Source organism: Cynocephalus volans, chromosome 18 (assembly GCF_027409185.1).
Source record: "Cynocephalus volans isolate mCynVol1 chromosome 18, mCynVol1.pri, whole genome shotgun sequence".
NCBI classification, from domain to species: domain Eukaryota; kingdom Metazoa; phylum Chordata; class Mammalia; order Dermoptera; family Cynocephalidae; genus Cynocephalus; species Cynocephalus volans.
This window is the reverse complement of record NC_084477.1, coordinates 6,504,932-6,525,097: the sequence shown is the minus strand read 5'-3', so window position 1 is coordinate 6,525,097 and position 20,166 is coordinate 6,504,932. Positions and strand designations below refer to the sequence as shown.

General features: G+C 39.3%; 1 protein-coding gene across 1 annotated transcript in view; it reads right to left on the bottom strand.

The window, feature by feature from the left end:
* Positions 1-6,564: 6,564 nt before the first annotated feature.
* The window catches only part of CATSPERE (catsper channel auxiliary subunit epsilon), a 192,540-nt gene continuing 178,938 nt past the window's right edge, over positions 6,565-20,166 (bottom strand). Inside the window, exons 20-21 of the mRNA XM_063082895.1 lie at positions 18,112-18,165; positions 6,565-6,718 (exon numbers count right to left, since the gene is read on the bottom strand). Of these exons, the coding sequence (XP_062938965.1) occupies positions 6,565-6,718; positions 18,112-18,165 (208 nt within the window). The remainder of the gene's footprint in view (positions 6,719-18,111; positions 18,166-20,166) is intronic.

Here is a 20,166-nt window from a genome sequence, read left to right as displayed (position 1 = left end):
GGAGAGAGATCCAAGGCTCAGGGGAGGGGTTGGCCTTTAGTAGAAGGGATGCTTCATCCACAGTGACAGCATAGATGGCAGGTGCAGGTGCACGGTGATGGCGTGGAAGGACAGGACAGGCAGGCAGGTTAGCAATAATGGGTGTGAGAAACGAGGGTCTTCTTTTCTCATTTACTTTGATTTTCTCAGTGAATTATGAGGCAAGGTTATCATCAGAGATTGAGAGGTGAGGAGCAAGAGATAGAGGGTTTGAAGAGCAAAAAAGATGTGAAATAGGGAAAATAAGCATTCTAGAGAAATACGGTTTGATTGCCTGGTGGTGTTGGACAGTGAATGCTGTGTAATTCGTGGTTGACTGTCCACGGACAGGTTGTGGACAAAGTCCTAAAATTTGCTTTTGGTGTATCAGCTGCTTTGCTTCCTTTTTTCACTGGGGCGCTCCTTCCCTCCTAACCCAATAGAAAAAATGATTTAATCACATCTGCTAAGTCCTTTTTTCCTGTGAAAGGTAGGGAAAAGGCTCTATCCATTCCCCCCTCATTTAGCTACACTCCACTCAGGGCTCAAGCCTAGACACACTCCCTTTCCCTTTGTGATCTCATCCACCCCCTCTGCTGTAACTATGCATGCACGGCATGCCGAAGAGTCCTCTGTCTCCCTCTCCAACCCTCTTCCTGCTCCCGACTGCTAGGCCAATAGAATCTGCAGCCGATTGGACTTCTACCAGGATGTATTAGTTTCCTGTGGCTGCTGTAACAAATTACCATGAACGTAGTGGTTTAAAACAACACAAATTTATTATCTAACAGTTCTAGAGATCAGAAGTCCCCAAATAGGTCTCCCTGGGCTACAATTAAGGTTTGTGTTTCTTAAGGGGAGAATCTGCTCCCTTGCTTTTTCCAGCTTCTAGGGCTTACAGGCACATCACTCCACTCTGTTTCCATCATCACTTCTCTGACTTTCCCGCTTTTCCCTCTCAGTTATAAAGACTCTTGTGATTAGAGTAGGCCCACCTGGATATTCCAGGATAAATCCCATCTCAAGATCCTTAACTTAATCACATCTGCTAAATCCTTTTTCCTATGAAAAGTAACATTCACAGGTTCTGGGGATTAGAATGTGATGTCTCTGGGAGGTTGATAATCTGCCTATGGCACGGGATGTCCCATGGTCACACTGAATTTATCGGGTACAAAATAGAATTCATCTCTCATAACAGAATGAGTTGTATTGCTCATCTAATTCAGGTATTGGCCCATCAGTAATAGAAATCATCATTCATTCAGTCACTGACCAAGTACCAAATAAGTAACTTTTGTGTGTCAGCCACTGTGTGTCACCAGTTCATCCGTGATGAAACAGACATGATTCCTACCCTCTTGAAGCTTACAATACAGTGAAAGACAGAAAAAAATAAATATATGTATTCACTCATAAATTTATAATTTAAATGGACAGAGACAAGCAGTAGTGAAACGTTACTGGAAGATTTATTTGGGGTGGTTATCAGGAGACAGATTAACAAGGAAATTTTAATATAAAGAATTGTAAATTGGAGGTTGGAGGCCGCAAAAGACAAAAAGGAACACTAAGGTATCAGAGAGCCAGAAGCAGCTAGCACCCCAAGACCTGGGGCAACAAAGAAAAAAGTTTGGAATTTACACACTTTTGAAGCTTGGAGGAGAGCCCTATTGAGCTGGAATTCAAAACTCTGAATAGGGCAACTGCTGGTATTTCTGAAGGGGGAAAATGACTCTGGTCCTGGAATGTTTTAAAAACTTCAGACTAGAAATCAGCCACTGCTACTGAAATCCACTCTGCTGCTGGGGAGAAGAGGCCTGGCTAAATTTGTGCTGACAGGGAGGTAGAAAAAGGAAGTCCTTTGATGGAGTTTGGATGTGTTGTCCCCACCTAAACTCATGTGGAAATCAGATCCTTAATGTGGCAGTACTAGAAATTGTTTGAGCCATGGGGGTGGATCCCTCATGAATGGATTAATGCTCTCCCTAGGTAGGGGGAGTAATGAGTGAGTTCTTTCTCTATTAGTACATGCGAGAGCTGGTTGTTTAAAAGACCCTGGCACCTTCTCTCTCTCTCTTGCTTTCTCTTGCCATGTGATCTGCTTGTACCTGCTGGCTGCCTGCCACTTTCCGCCATGAGTAGAAGCAGCCTGAGGCCTGTGCCAGATGCAGCTGTCCCAGAATCATAAGCCAAAATAAACCTCTTTTCCTTATAAATTACCCAGTTTCAGGTTATTTCTGTTATAGCAACACAAAATGGACTAATGCATCCTTCCTCCTGCCTTCCAGTCTCCCACCAGTACCCCCTTAGTACAGGAACCTACCAGGGTACCAGGGGGAAAGCAGAGATGTGATTGCAGGGTCCTGGCCCCAGCAACACAAAGCAAGTCCTAGAAAGATAGTTTGAAACTGAGAACAGTAACTTTGATTTAACTTCCCACAGTCACAAACTATTTCTTAGGTAACCTGGAGGGAGACATAGCTGTCCAAACCATTATAAAGGAAAATTAATTTTAAAGTTTATTGCCTCCTACGTTGTCGAGATGAACTAAATCCAGCTGTTCCTGTCCCAGTCTTTAGGATCAAAGGTTTTCCCTATCAGGACCTTGACCTTCCCAGAGCAGACCTGCCTTAGCTGTGCATTCAAACATCTCTGGAGTCCTGTGACTCCCAGGTCCTCAGCCCACTGTTCAATTGTGTCTGCCCTTCCACTGCTGGTGGTGATGACCCCTTTATATGCTACCACTGATGCTCTCTGGTTCTTATATTTAGCCATTAACTGCTATGGCTGTCTGTCTCTCATTAACCATCTGTAGGTCATCAACATAACTTAGCAGTAACTAGCCACCGTCACTGTCTTTGTTATCACTGTGTCTTACGCACCATTGCACCTGCCGTAGCAATCCCCCCCTGGGACATTCCCCTGGTCACTACTGATGAAAACATTAGCAACTGAACCATCACCTAGAGGCAGGGACTACTGGTGCCACACATACCGCCAAGGTGGCTTCCTCTCTGTCTGCTGGGTGCTGAGTGAGCAAGTTCCAAGTCACCATCCTCCTCTGTAATCCCTCAGACCACTCACATTACCGCTTGTATTAGTCAAGGTCCTCTGAGAAACAGTCACTAATATGGGATTAAATGTGCGAGGATTTTATTAGGGGAAATGCTTGCATGAAAGGAGATAGGGAGCTGTGGAAGGTTGGGAGAGTCATCAGACAAAAAGAGAGAGAGACAGAGAGAGAAAGGGAGATTGAGATTGGGTAGGGGTGTCATGCAATCTAAGGAAGGTTTGGTAAAGCCTTTGGGAGTCCTTGAGCCGGGCTGACAGGAGTCTCGTGTCTACCCGCATCGCATCTGCCTTAGTACCTACGCTGTACTCAATTGTGGGTGGGGAGCCGCCTTAGGGGGCATGGGCTTGGTGCAAATGTGGAGATGGAGTTCAGAGGGCAGCAGCTAATGCCCTGGGTCAGTTACACTCCTGCAGGAGGAGGCCTGCAAGGAGCAACTCATGGCTGCCCCAGATCACTGATCTTCCTGCCAGCCTACCTACATCAGTACCCGTGAACTCTGGCTTCTACTGTGACAGTGGCCGAAATGTCAATCCTTGGTTTCAGCCTGGGCTCCCATCCTCTTCTGCCTACTCATGGATTTTGATCCAGCAATTACACCCTTCCTCTCCTGTATCATCAGTCTCCCCTAGCTACTGGATTATTTCCATCCACATTCAGTAACAGCTTGCTGATCTCACCAACCAGTGCCTTCAGGGGCCCACCATTTCTCTGCTTCTTGTCCCAGAAAAAAAGGAACTCCTTGAAAAAGTCTTCTACACTTGCCATCTCCATTTCATCTCCCATTTTTTTGTTCATGGGAAAAAGAGTTTTATTTTTTATGATTAATCAAATTGTGTAAGTTCAATGTGGCAGGAAACAATAGCAAGAAAGCAAACACCATCTAGAATTATGTCATGTTACGTAGGTCACTATCACCCTGTCATTTGTCTTTATGCACTGACGTGCTGGTTTACATGAAGAGAAAATGTTGCATGATGTTTTTCTATTGTTTCCTCTCCCCTGATTTGGAGGGCTTGCTTTGTATTCTTCTCTCTCTCCTCCTCCATGTACATACATGCATGCCTGCACACGTGATAGGAACATACTTTTCTCCAAGTTCGTATACACTGAGCTTTTGTTTATATAAAAATAGGATTATGCAGTAGATACTTCTCTGCAGATTGCTTTCCTCATTTAACAAAACCTCGTGGAAAAATCTTCTAAATCAACTAGTACAGATTATGGGGTCAATGAGCAATCATTCAACCACTCACCTACTCCCCTACTGGTGAGCATGAATTCTCTTTCTAGAGTTTTGCCTCCATAACAAATGATGCTGTATGTCTATGTCTGTCTGTCTGTTTATCGGTCTGTCTCCCTATCCACCCATCCACCAACACACACAAATATCCCGATGTGTTGGTCGTCCCCACTCCACTTTATGGACAAATTCCTAACAGTGGGATTGCTGGGTCCAAGAGAATGTATATTTTAAATTTTAATTGATCTTGCCAGATTGCTTTCCAAAACAGCTGCAACGATTCACATTTCCTTCAGAAATGCAAGAGAATTTTCTTCCTGTCCCTGGCCCCCATTCCTTCTCAAGAGTATTGATTACCTTTTTGATTTTTTCCATCAGTGAGAAATTCAGCCTCATGGTAACTCCGGTTTGTCTCTTTCTGACTGCTGATGAGGTCGAACAAGCTTAGTGGATAATTGCCTGGTTTTGAAGCCAGTTGTCTGAGTTTGAACTCCATCACTTACCAACTCCATCCATCACTTACCAACTCCATCCATCACTTACCAACTCCATCCATCACTTACCAACTCCATCCATCACTTACCAACTCCATCCATCACTTACCAACTCCATCCATCACTTACCAACTCCATCCATCACTTACCAACTCCATCCATCACTTACCAACTCCATCCATCACTTACCAACTCCATCCATCACTTACCAACTCCATCCATCACTTACCAACTCCATCCATCACTTACCAACTCCATCCATCACTTACCAACTCCATCCATCACTTACCAACTCAGAAGAATTACCTCCCCTCTATGTGCCAGTTTTCTAATCTCTATAATGGGATAATAACAGTTCCCATCTCATAAGGTTGTTGAGGGGAATTGGTTATTATAATGGTTCCTGGCATATAGTAAACACTAAAACAACAACAACAAAAACCCCTGGCTGTTTGAATATGCTGTTCTGTGAAATGATTATATTCTTTGCTCATCTTCTGTTGGGTAGTTTGTCTTTTTTCCCCCTTATCAAGTTCAGATCTTGTTTCACCTCCTTCAATAGATATTTTAAAGTTTTCTTCATATAGGTCATGCACGTTGCGTGTTCAATTTAATCCTATGTAATTTGTGACTACAATGAATAGATTACCTTTTATTATTTCTATTGTTAACTGATTATACCTCTTGTAGAGAAAAGGTATTGATTTTTAAGTATTTCTCTAGTATTGAGACATCAAATTCTCTTATTCTGGTAAAACTTGTTATGAATTTTGGGTTCTCTAGTCATATAATATATTATTTAAAGAGAGGATTTTACCTCTTGGTTCCCAATATTTATACCAGTTATTTTATTTTTCTCTTGGGTTGTCAGAACTTTCGAAACAGTGATGAATAGCAGGTCTTATTCCTGATTTTAGTGGACAACAGCTTTGGTCTGTGCCCGAGGATTCCCAGCTTGCTTGTGATCATCCATTCCTGGCTGCCTGTGCTGTGGATTTCAAACTAGTTGAGCTAGCTCACACAATCACATAAGCCAATTCATTTAAGATAGATCTGTTCACACACACACATGCACACACACACCCCCTTCTGGTTCTGCATCTCTGGTTGAACCCCGACTGATGCAAGTACAAATTTTTTAGAAAGTTGTGATAATATCTGGACAAATTAAGAAGCTTACTTTGAACATCAAAATCAAATTTTAAAACTTAGAGTATCTGCTGCTCATTTTCAACATAATAAGTTTTACATTTCATATGTGAATCTACCACTAGAAAAACTTCTGAAATCTGTTTAAGACAGATTATTTAAATCCACGTACTTTTATTAAGTCCTTTATACATAAATGGACTACGGTCATGGAAGGTTTTACATGAAAAGTCTCATGCAAAATAATAATACTTGACACATTTATGTATTTTCAGAAATTTACTTTCATTGTTAGGAAGGATTGTAATAATCACATTTAGTTTATTATTATTTTTTTTAAATGCCACCTAAGAGTATATAGAGTACCTTTAAAATGAATGCAAACACATTAAGGATTAATTCAACAACACAATAGAAGTGAAAATATTTCCATTTTGAGGTAAGTTAAGAAGGCTTTTCAAACACTGAATTTGATTATATTTTGAACTATTTAGTATTTTTTGGTCAAACACACATTCTCAATGTAAGTATATGTACAAACATTCCCTCTGTAAAATATATCCATAGTAAACCAACTTTCAGTTTTCCTAATTTTTCTTTAGTGTTTTGGGCGGCTTGTGAAGTGGTTCATAAATAGACCGTCTATAAATTTTCATATACCGGAAGTAGCTGAAAACGAGAATACTGAAGAATAGCAGCATCAGGAGAAACAGGATAGAAGCTACCAGGTAGACGTTTGGACTGGAAAAGAAAAAAAAAATCATTAGAAGTCATTGTTCTCACCTTGGTTGTTGATTTATTTAGTCAAACAACTTTTGAATAGGTAACTACTATGCAATTGGCAGAGAACAAAGAGTAGTAAGACATGGTGTCTACCCTCAAAGTGTTTACCTTTTAGTGTTTGAGGCCGATGAGGGAGGAAAATAGACACCATGATCCATGTAATGAGAGGAGGAAGCATGAGATTCTGTGGGGGCCTCCCAGTGGAGGGGAGCCTTGAACTGAGAGTGGGAAGGAGTTAGCTAGATAAGAACGCCTGGGGGTGGAGGGGGACACTAAGGTGGGAAGAGTGTTTTAGGCAAAGGCAAGGAGGCATGAGAAAGCCTTAAGATCACTCCCAGACGTTCTGGAGCTGAAACTAGTTCAGGACGCCCAGAGCTCAGGGTCAGGCGGGATGTTTAGAGATGAGGAAAGGGAGGTAGACGAGAAAGGCAGCTTAGGTCACACTGGACAGTATGGGCTTTGGCCTAAAGGCAAGAGGGAGTTTCCGAGGTATGACATGGGATTGACATGTGAGAAGGATGGTTCTGATTGTCGGGTGAAGAATGTGTGAAAGGGGGACACGAGTGTGGAGGGGGGAAAACCAGTTGTGAGGTATTGGTAATAATCTGGGTGATTTTAATGATCACCGAGACCAATCCAATCTAACTTCCAAATATATCTTAGATCTATGCAATTCTCTCCCTTTCTTTAGCCACTAATTTCATGAATAGCCTCTTTTCTGCTCACCTAGATTATTACACACACCACGTAAGATGTGGTGTTTGGGAAATATGAAGGAACGAAGGACGTCTCCCAAGTTTTGAGGTGAGGTTACTGTGAGGATAGTGTCACCGTTCACTCACAGAGGGAATCCAGAGGGAAGAGTGCTTTTTTGAGGGCGTGAGTAAATATGGCTGGTTTACTTTGGGGCATATTGAATTTGAGGTACCTGAGGGTCAACCAGGTGTACGTGTGTACACCACTTATTAGATGCTACTCTCAGCTGGGTGCTGGACATCTGCCTCTTCACCTGGGACTCTGCGTGATACCTCCCACCAGAGTGGATTTATTTCTTAAACCAGACATTTTCCATTTGATGTCCTGGTATCTGACAATAGTTTTCGGTTCTCTTTTAGACCATAATTATGTGTTTCCAGCATTACAGTTTCCTCAGTCCCCTTAGTTTGTCCTTTCTCCTCTGTGGTTATAAACTTAATTGGCTCCAGTGAATGGTTTCCTTCTTGAAATTTAATTAAATAATTTAACCATCTGATATCTGCCAGGCACTGTTCAAGGTGCTGGCAGTACAATGATGAATAAACATAGACATGGTCTTCTCATCCTTAGGGAGCTCACGTTTTAGTGGGGGACATAATCATTAATCAAATAATGAGAAAATGAATATAAAATTGCAATTGTGGTAAGAGATAAGAAGGAGAGATGTACTATGCAATGAAATCTTACTATAGCAGAATTTAACCTGGTGAATGAGATCAAGAAATGCCTTCATGGGGAAAAGATAAATATCTTGAAATTTGAAGAATAAATAGAAGTGAAGTTGGTAAAGTAAAACAGGAAAAGAGGGGAAGGAGGAGATTTCAGATAGAGGAGAAGCATGTGCAAAGTTCCTGCTATGGGACATAGTATGGAGAAGGCTGGGGAGGGAAAGAAGGTAGGTGGATCTGCAGCTGAGAAAATGAGTAGGATCTGACCCAAGACGAGGCTGAGAAAGTAAGTGGGGGCTGGATCATGCAAGCCCTTGTATGCCATGTTAAAGAGTTTTAATTTTATGGAAAGAAACCTAAGGGTTTCAAGCTACTAAAATTAGCATTTTGAAAAGGTTATTCTGGCTCTAGTGAGGAGAATGAACTAGAAGAAATTAGGAGTGGATGAGGGGAGGTTGGTTAGGGTTGATTGCAGAGATAATGGTCACTTGGCTTACCAGGAAACATCAGAATTAATCTCTATTCTAGGCCCTTTGGACCTAATGGACATATATAGAACATTTCATCCAATAGCTACAGAACACACATTCTTCTCAGTAGTACATGGAACATTCTCTAGAATAGACCTATTTTAGGTACCAAAGAAGTCACTACAAATGAAAAAAAAAAAAAAAAAAGAAAGAAATCATATCAATTACCTTGTCTGACCACAATGGAATAAAACTAGAAATCAAGGACATAGGGACACTAAAAGCTGTACAAATACGTGGAAATGAAACAATATGCTTCTAAACAATGAATGGGTCCAACAAGAAATCAAAAAGGAAATTAATAAATTTGTGGAGACAATTGAAAATGAAAACACAGCATACCAGAGCCTACAGGATACAGCAAAAGCAGATTTAAGAGGGAATTTTATAGTAACAAATGCCTTCATCAAAAAAGAAGAGACTTTAAATAAACAACCGAACATTACACCTCAAGGAACTAGAAAAACAGGATCAAACTAAATCCCAAATCAATAGGAGAGAAGTAACAAAGATCAGAGCAGAAATAAATGAATTAGAGATTTAAACAAAATACAAAAGATTGAAGAAACAGTCAGCTTTTAGGAAAGACAAACAAAATCAGGAAACCATTAGCTATATTAATGAAGAAAAAAGAGAAAAGACTCAAATAAAATCAGAAATGAAAAAGGAGACATTACAATTGATACCACAGAAACACAAAAGATCATAAGAGACTACTATGAACAACTATATGTGTACAAACTGGGAAACCTAGAAGAAATGGATAAATTTTTGCATACGTATAACTTACCAAGGTTGAATCATGAAGAACTAGAAAACCTAAACAGACCAATAATGAGTAAGGAGATTGAAGCAGTAATAAAAAGTCTCCCAACAAATAAAACCCCATGACACAGTAAGGACCATAAATGACAAACCCAAAGCTAATATCATACTGAATAGACAAAAATTGGAGGCTTTTCCTCTAAGATGTGGAACAAGACAAGGATGTCCACTTCCCCACTCTTATTCAACATAGTACTGAAAGTTCTAGCCAGTGCAAAAAGGCAAGAGAAAGTTATAAAGGGCATCCAAATTGGAAAGGATGAAGTCAAACTATCCCTATTTGCAGATGACATGATCCTATACATAAAAACCCTAAAGACTCCACCAAAAAATTACTAGAATTAATAAATGAATTCAGTATAGTGGCAGGATACAAAATCAATACACAAAAATCAATAGCCTTCTTACATGCCAATAATGAAATAGCTGAAGAAGAAATAATCTCATTCATATTAGCTATCAAAAAACAAACAAACAAACAAAAACAAAACAAAACAAAACAAAAAAAACCTAGTAAATTTAACCAAGGAGGTGAAAGAACTCTACAATGAAAACTATAAAATGTTGGTGGGAAAAAACTGAAGAGGATACAAATAAATGGAAAGATTATCCCATGTTCATGGGTTGGAAGAATTAACATCATCAAAATGTTCATATTACCCAAAACAATCTACAGATTGAACGCAATCCCTATGAAAATACCAATGACATTCTTCACAGAAATAAAATGGAACCACAAAAGACCCTGTATAGCTGAAAGCAATCTTGAACAAAAGAACAATGTCAGAGGCATCACACTTCCTGACTTGAAAATATACAATAAAACTATAGTAACCAAAACAGCATGGTGCTGGCATAAAAACAGACAAATAGACCAATGAGACAGAATAGAGAGCCCAGAAATAAATACATGCACTCACAGCCAACTGATTTTTCTTTTTCTTTCTTTTTCTTTTTGACCGGTAAGGGGATCACAACCCTTGGCTTGGTGTCGTCTGCACCACACTCAGCCAGTGAGCGCACTGGCCATCCCTACATAGGATCCGAACCCACGGCGTCAGCGCCGCACTCTCCCGAGTGAGCAACGGGGCTGGCCAAGACAGCTTCTTCAATAAATGGTGCTGGGAAAACTGGATATCCATATGCAGAATATTGAAATTAGACCCCTATCTCTCATCATACACAAAAACGAACTAACAATGGATTAAAGATCTAAATTAATGACCTGAAACTATGAAACTACTAGAAGAAGATATAGGAGGAATGCTACACAAAATGGGAGTGGGTAGCTCTTTTTTGAGTGAGACTACTAAGGCACAAGCAACTAAAGCAAAAATACGCAAATGGGACAACATGAAACTAGAAAGCTTCTTGCACAGCAAGGGACACTATCAACAAAGTGAAGAAACAACCTACAGAATGGGAGAAAGTGTTTGCAAACTACACATCAGACAAGGAGCTACTATTTAGAATATACAAGGAACTCAAACAACTCCACAGCAAAAAACCAAATAATCCAATTTAAAAATGGGCAAAGGACTGAACAGATATTTCTCAAAAGAAGACATACAAATGGCCAACAAGCACATGAAAAAAATGCTCAAAATCACTAATCATCAGGGAAATGAAAATTAAAACCACAACGAGATATCATTCCACCCTAGTTAGGATGGCTATTGTCAACAAGACAGAAAATAATGAACGCTGGTGAGGATGCAGAGAAAAGGGAACCCTCCTACACTGTTAGCGGGAATGCAAATTAGTACAGCTATTGTGGAAAACAGTATGGAGCTTCCTCAGAGAAATAAAAATAGATCTACCTTTCAACCCAGCTATCCCACTACTGGGTATATATACCCAGGTATATATTCCCAAAAGAAATGAAATCAATATATCAAAAAGACACCTGCACTCTCTTGCCCATCACAACACTATTCACAATAGCCAAGACATAGAATCAACAACCTAAATGCCATCAACAGATGAATGGATAAAAACCCTGTGGTATATCCACACAATGGAATAATATTCAGCTATAAAAATAAATGATATCCTATTATTTGTAGCAACATGGATGGAACTGGAAACAATCATGTTAAGTGAAGTAAGTCTGGCACAGAAAGAAAAATACTGCATGGTCTCACTCATATGTGGAATCTAAGATTTAAAAAAATGGTTCTCATAGAAGTAGAGAATAGAATAATGGTTGAGGTCGGGAGTCAGTGGGAGGAGGAAAATTGGTGGACTAACGGGTACAAAACTATGCTATCTACCCTAAATGAATCACTGTGCAGTATATGCATGTATTGAAACGACCACAAAAATGTACAAGTGGGGCCGAGCCTGTGGCGCACTTGGTAGAGTGCTGCGCTGGGAGCGCGGCAACGCTCCCGCCGCGGGTTCGGATCCTATATAGGACTTGACCAGTGCACTCACTGGCTGAGTGCCGGTCACGAAAAAACGACAAAAAAAAAAAAAAAAAAAATGTACAAGTGAATGTTAGAATAATAAAAAAAAGTTTTTCTTTATTTTCACAGGATGGAAAGAGGAGAAGATGAGTATAGATGTTAGTAGATTTTTACACTGGGAGTCAGGAATAGATGTCTGATGACTTCTAATTTCTCTGTAAAGGTAGAAACAAGCTCATCTGATGATTGTTAAGGAAAGCAAGTCTGAGGAGGAAGGTTTGAAATAGCTGTTACCAAGAGTGTAAGCATTGGTGGACCAGAGAAAGATAATAAGATTCCCCAGCAGTTCGGTGGCCTATTTGAAGTTGGTGATCAATCTTCCCTGTTGGGTAGCTTTCTTTATGAGTACTAGACTGCTCAGGTGTAGTCACAGAGAAAATAGATAGTTGGAGATTTGCCAGATGGGGGACCAAATCCTATAAGCGGTAAGGGAGTACTGGTAAGTGTTATTGAAATGAGGGACTGTGAAATGTAAGGAAATAGGAAGTAAAAAAGAGAGATTGAAAGTAGAGATGGAGGTTGCAGTGGGGATGAAGGGTTGTGGTGGGTGTAGTGGAATTAACATGCTGGAAGGACAGGAGGTTGTGGTCAGAGAATGAGACGTCTAAATTGATGCTTTAGGAAGCAGGGAATTTACGAGTAATGACAGTGTCTGAGGTGTGACTATGGGAGTGGGTGGCTGAAGTGTAGTAGAGGAGGAGGTCACCAATGATGAGGAAAGGCCGTGATGTTGGATGTTGGACAAGGTTGGCCATGTGGACAGTGATGGCGGGGCTTGATGTGGAGAGGGAAACAGTGTGTTGGACAGGGCCAAAGTTGTCGTTGAACAGAGGGGAGTTTGGAGAGGACATAGTAATGAGGACAGGGAGACCTGGGGCTATAGCAGATACCACGAGCCTCAAAGGACCAGGGTATGTTTTGTTTGGATAAATAATGGTCTGGAAGTGGTAATGGGGCCTGGAGGCACATAGTGAGTGTAAGAAAATAGCATCACTTGAGAGAGCTGAAAGTGGAGCAGTGTCCTCAGAGTAGATCCTGGTTTCACCTAAGGCGACAGAAGGAGGGCTCAGAGGACAGTTGAGGATTTGGGTGAGATTGCTGGTCAAGTGATGGTAATTCCAGAGGGCAGAATGGAAAAATTTGGGAATTGGTGGAGAGGTTGAGCATTGGGCTAGAAGCAAGGAAGCGCCATGCTCTCTGCCTCCTACAAACCTGTCTCTAGCCACTGCTCGTGCAAAGGGCCCTCTCACTAGGAGGACAATCCACCACCAGACAACTCCTGTCTGCCCCTGGTGCTCTTCAGGGCCCAGGTGTTAACAGAGGCTAAACTCTAGTCACTAACCTGACGGATCACCCCCTATACTTCCTGTATTCCTTGGCTGCTGGAGTTGAGCTGCTGGCAGGTGAGACCTGGGACAAACAGGTGAGATCCTCCTCCTTTACTCTTTCTCCTTTCCTCCATAACTCACTCACCTCCCTTTTCTACTGGTGGGTACTCCGGTGGACATACCTTAATATTCAACTAAATCAAACATAGCAACCTAATGAGTAAGAGAAGTCACTGCAAAAAGGCTATATATGTTTCCCAAGGTTACTTAGAAATGACTCTTGGCTTATCTCATTTACAGATTATTCACACCATTACCCTTCCATTAGCACAAAAAATCAAGGAGTCAGAAATATTTAAACTAGGCATTTATTGCAATAAACTTCTTAGTACTGTTTTTGCGGTACCCCACAATAAACACTTACATCAAAAGCATAGAAACGTTTCAAATAAATAATCTAATGCTACACTTCGATGAACTAGAAAAACCAGAACAAAAAACCCAAAATTAGTAGATGGAAAGAAATAATTAAGATCAGTGTAGAACTAAATGAAATAGAAAACCGCCCCAAAAGACACAAAAGATCAATGAAACAAAAAGTTGGTTTTTTGAGAAGATAAACAAAATAGACAAACCATTAGCTAGGCTAACTAAAAAAAAGAAGAGAGAAGACCTAAATAACAAAAATGAGAAATGAAAAAGGAGACATTACAACTGATATGTCAGAAATGCAAAGAATTGTTAGAGACTGCTATAAACAACTATACGCCAACAAATTTGAAAACCTGGAGAAACTGGATACATTTCTGGACACAAACAAACTACTAAGACTGAACCAAGAAGAAAGAGAAAAACTGAACAGACCAATAACAAGCAATGAGATTGAAGTGGATAGCAGCAGTCTCCCAACGAAGAAAAGCCTGGGATCAAATGGCTTTACTGCTGAATTCTACCAAACCTATAAATAAGAGTTAATACCAATTCTCTTCAAACTATTCCAAAATATTGAAACAGAGCCCATTCTCCCAAACTCATTCTATGAGGTCAGCATCACCCAATACGAAAACCAAAGATACAACAAAAAAAGAAAATTATAGGCCAATATCTTTGATGAACATAGATGTAAAAATTCTCAGCAAAATATTAGCAAACACAGTACAGCAAAACATCAAAAAAAATTATACACCATGATCAATTGGGATTCATCTCAGGGATACAAGGATGATTCAACGTATGCAAGCCAATAAATGTGATAAATCACATCAACAAAAATAAGGACAAAAACCATATGATTATTTTAATAGATGCAAAAAAGCATTTGACAAAATTCTACATTGCTTCATTAGATAAAGAGTCTCAGCAAATTAGGTATAGGAAGAGAGTATCTCAACACAATAAAAGCCATATATGACAGACCCACTGCCAATATCATCCTGAATGAGGTAAAGCTAAAAGCTTTTCCCTTAAGAACAGGAAAAAGACAAGGATGCTCAATCTCACCACTCCTATTTAACATAGTATTGGAAGTACTAGCCAGAGCAATCAGGCAAGAGAAAGAAATAAAGCGCATCCAAATTGGAAGGGATGAAGTCAGACTGTCCCTGTTTGCAGATGACATAATCTTATATATAGGAAAACCTAACGACTTTACCAAAAACTCTTAGAGCTGATAAACGATTTCAGTAAATTTGCAGGATACAAAATCAACATGCAAAAATCAGTAGCTTTTAATACTCCAATAACTAGCAGAAAAAGAAATTAACAAAGAAGGCCATTTACAATAGCTCCCACCAAAACAAAATACCTAGGAATAAATTTAACCAAGGAGGTGAAATATCTCTACAATGAGAACTACAAATCACTGCTGAAAGAAATTAAACAGGACACAAAAAAGATGGAAAGACATTCCATGCTCTTGGATTGGAAAAATTAAGATTGTGAAAATGTCCATACTACCCAAAGTGACGTATAGATTCAATGCAATCCCCATCAAAATAGCAAAGATATTCTTTACAGAAATATGAAAAACAATCCTATCATTCATATGGAACAACAAAAGACCTTGAATAGCTAAAGAAATCCTGAGCAAAAAAAAAAAAAAAAAAGCTGGAGGCATAACACTACCTGACTTCAAATTATACTATAAAGCTATAGTAACCATGCTACTGACATAAAAACAGACACTAAGACCAATGGAACAGCATAGAGAACCCAGAAATCAACCCACACACTTACAGCCAACTGACCTTTGACAAAGACACCAAGAACATACATTGGGGAAAAGCCTGCCTCTTCGATAAATGGTGCTGGCAAAACTGGACATCCATACGTAGAATGAAACTAGACCCATACCTCTCAGCACATACCAAAATCAACTCAAAGTGGACTAATGACTTAAATATAAGACCTGAAACTGTAAAACTCCTAAGAGAAAACACAGGGTAAACACTTCAGGAAGTAGGGCTGGGCAAAGACTTTATGAATAAGATCCCAAAAGCACAGGCAGCAAAAGAAAAAATAAACAATGGGATTATATTAAACTGAAAAGCTTCTGCACAGCCAAAGAAACAATTAACAGAGCGAAAAGACAATCTACAGTATGGGAGAAAACATTTGCAAACTGTGCTTATGACAAGGTCTTAATATCCAGAATATTCAAGGAACTTAAACAACTTAACAGTAAAAAAACAAGTAACCTTATTAAAAAATGGGCAAAGGAAGATATGCAAATGGCCAACAGGTACATGAAAAAATGCTCAATATCACTAAACATGAGGGAAATGTAAATCAAAACCACATTGAGATATCATTTCACCCCAATTAGACTGGCTATTATTAAAAAGATTGAGAATAACAAATGCTGGTGATGATGTGGAGAAAGGGGAACTCTGCTCCATTTGTTGGTGGGACTGAAATTAGTGCAGCCATTATGGAAAACAGTATGGAGATTCCTGAAACAACTACAGATAGAACTGTCATATGATCTAGCAATCCCACTACTGAGTATATATCCAAAGGAATGGAAATCATCATGTTGAAGGGATACCTGCACTCCTATGCTTATTGCAGCTCTATTTACAATAGCCAAGAGTTGGAACCAACTTAAATGTCCATCAACAGACAACTGGATAAGGAAAATGTGGTATGTATACAAAGTGGAATACTACTCAGCCATAAAAAAGAAGGTAATTCTGCCATTTGCAGCAACATAGATGAACTTAGAGAAAATTTTGGTAAGTGAAATAAGCCAGGCACAGAAAGAGAAATATTACCCATCCTCACTCACAAATGGGAACTAAAAAGTAAACAAATAAATTAAAAGAGAAAGAAAGAAAGATATGACAATCACAATTCTTTAAACTTTCAAAAGGTGAGAACAGAACTGAGGTCACCAGAGGTGGGAAAGGGGAAATGGGAGGGGGGGTAGTGAGAAATTGGTAAAGGGACACAAATGGTTGCATTGTGTAATGTTGAATATACTGACTATCCTGATTTGAGCATCACATATTGCACACGGTATTGATATTCAATGCTGTACCCCACAGATATGTACACTCATTTGCATTTTAATAAATAAATGAATAATAAAAATAAAGTAGGGCCGTGAGTAACTTAATTATTTTTTTCCGTGTTTGTTTAACATTTTCCAACAAACAAATGGACAAAAACAAAACAAAAACCAGAACACCAAGGCTCAGGACAGAGAAGCAAAGTCATCTGAGGTCCTAACTTTAGTAGTAAGACTTTTTACGCTGCTCTCTGAGGAAACTGGAGTTGAGTCCAGGGACGTGCCCTTCCCACCTCTTTCCTGGATGCATCAGAATGGTGGTCAGTGGTTGCGAGCTGACTCAGGCTTAGGGTGAGAGAGTGCAGCCATTGTCACCTCCCACCCCCACTGCTACATTCCACCATCTGCCAAGGAGGTGAAGATGACATGTTTGATATGAAGACAGTGGCTGTTGAATGGGATGGAACAGAAGGGCACCCTTGCGGCAGTAGCAATTCTCAGGAATTCCTTCCTGCTTTATCCTTGGGTATGATACACACATACAACCTTTAGGATGTCATATACGAGGCCACTTCAAAAAGTTTGTGGAAAGATGGAATTAAAAGATGACATTATCTATTGTTGAATATACTAATTATTCCTGATTTGAGCATCACATATTGCACACAGATATTGATATTCAACTCTGTACCCCACAGATATGTATAATCAACTATGTTACAATAAAAATAAAAATTAAAACACACACACACACACACACCAAAAAAAAAAAAAAAAAGATGCTCACCAGATGTGTTCCCTAGACTTTGGACTTCCCAGCCTCTGAAACTGTAAGCAATAAATTTCACTGTCTTACAAATTTAAAAAAAACAACAAAAAAAGATAGCACAAATCTTTCCATGAACTCTTTGAAGACCCATTGCATAGGGCAGATGTATTAGGGCTTCAGGAAAATAGCAAGTTTCCGTCATTTGGGAAGACAGATTTCACTGACAGCAAAAAAGAAAAAATCTAAATACAGACTTCTAAAAGTCATTGACTTCGCAACGAACAGTTAATACAAGTCTTTGTTTCGTTCTTGCTTTTCATATTCATTTCCATTATATGCTATATTATAATATTTTGTAAAACAGGATTTTACCCAGGGGCCCTGAAGAGAGACTGCATAGCCTCTAGTTTTGGGAGATATTGGGGAGAGGTGGTTTTCCTTTTCAGCTGCAATTTGTGTCTTTTAGAAATTCCCTCATCAATTAAGCACCACTCATTACCTGGGAATCACTCCAAAAGTCTCTATTGCAAATATAGCCGTTAGGTTACAGTAACTGCAAATGAGAAAAATAACATTAAAGATTAAATTAAGTACAATATATTTTAAAACTCCCTCCACATTTCTGTGATAACAATCAAATCATATATAATCTTGGCTAAGGTGTCATTTTCTTGACAAGAGACAGAATACACGCATTTATATAACAGCTGTGATGATTTTTCTATATGTACATCTTAGGCTTTTATGTGATTCTCAGAGCTCGTCAGCACAATCTCACTGTCCTTATAATAGCTTTACACTATTTTGATAGTGGTTCCCAAGGCAACAGTAACAACGACCTTAATAATAATTAACATTAGTAAGTATTGACAGAGATAATAAACAGTGAACATTTATTGAGCATTGATACTTATTGAAAATGAATACTAATTGAGCATTTACTATGTACCAGGCGGCGTGCCAAATGCTTACATGCATTATCTTAGTTAATCCTCAAAGCAATCCTTCCTCTTAAATGAAGAAACAGTTAGGTTAAGCAACCTGCGAAAGTTTACACAGTTGTAAATAGCAGAGCTGGGATTGAAATTCAGGTTTTCTCTGACCCTGGAGTCTGTAATGTTCACCTGAGGTAGGCTGACTCCTTCAGGAGTCTGAGTGCTAAGAACTCATTACGTGGATCTGTATTATCATTTCTAAAGTTACCAAGTATCTCTCATAATTTAGCACATTGCTTGGAATGAGGCAGGATACAGCTAAATAAACACTTCTGACATGTTTGCACTTACCTTTGTGTGGGAGAGGTCAGAAGAAAGAAACTTTTATTGAGTACTGACTATGTGCTTAGCAAAGTGGGGGATTTTTATCCAGGTGCTTCATTTATATAATAGGTATTACTCATCAATTTTATGGATAAAGAGAAAGGCTCAAAGAGATTTAGCAATTTGCTTAAGACTGCACAGCTAGTAGTGGCAAAATTAGTATTCGAACCGAACTAGACTCTACCATTATACCAACTTGTGGAATTGGAAGGTATGAGTATTTGTTATTCTTGTCAGCTTTGAATTCTGTGCCAATTCCACAGAACTCACAAATGACATTACCAAATACGGTGTTATTAATACTGATGAGTGATGTGGACACCTCTCACAGGAATTTTACAGCAAGGTAATTATCAAGGCCTGAGGTTAATAAAAAAGGCTAATGTTGTATCCTAAAAGATGGTTGGAGTTTAGATAAGCAGATGTGAAGAGCATACCAGGTATAGAAATAGATACCAAGGCTTGGAAATAGGAATGAATTCGTCAGGTTCAAGAGACAATGAGGAAGGATCTTGGTACATGCACAGGAAAGCAGTGGGAGAGGGTGTTTGTGCATGTGGGTGTGTGAGTGTGTGTGCACACATTTCAGAGGGCCTTAATGAAAGGCCTGGGGATTGGACTTTATCCTCTTCTCATCAAACAGTCATGATTGTTTATCTTCTTTGATTGTTTATCATGACTGCTTGATGGGAAGAGGATAAAGTCCAAATTCCTAAGCCTTTCATTAACTTCACAGTGGTTTAACTTAACAGTAACTTGAACTTAGCAGTAGTTTGTAAATGAGTTAGAATATAGAGATTAAATGCAAGGACATTATAAATCGTAATAAACAACCCGATTCTATGGTAACCAGGTCTAGGCTTGGGTGGAGGCGGTGGTGACTGAAAAGAGGACCAAGTTGACCTTTGATAGCATGAAATTGTGATGGACTCAGTGCAATTGGAATTTTATGGTTTAAAAGTACACATGGCTTTTCTAAGTACCTCATTCAAGAATAAAATAGAGCTGAGGATCAGGGAACACGTATAAGAAATGAGAGGTGTTTCCACCTGTGTGTTGAAATTAGAGAAAGTTAGGAAACAGTATTATACACTAATAATGGGAAAGGATGAGAAAAATACCAATTTATATGTTGTATCAGCAGGATTATGTGAAGTTTGAGATTTAGTTTTATAGAATTAATGTTAGTTTTTAGAAAAAATTTGGTTGTAGAATTCACCACGGAAATCATCTGG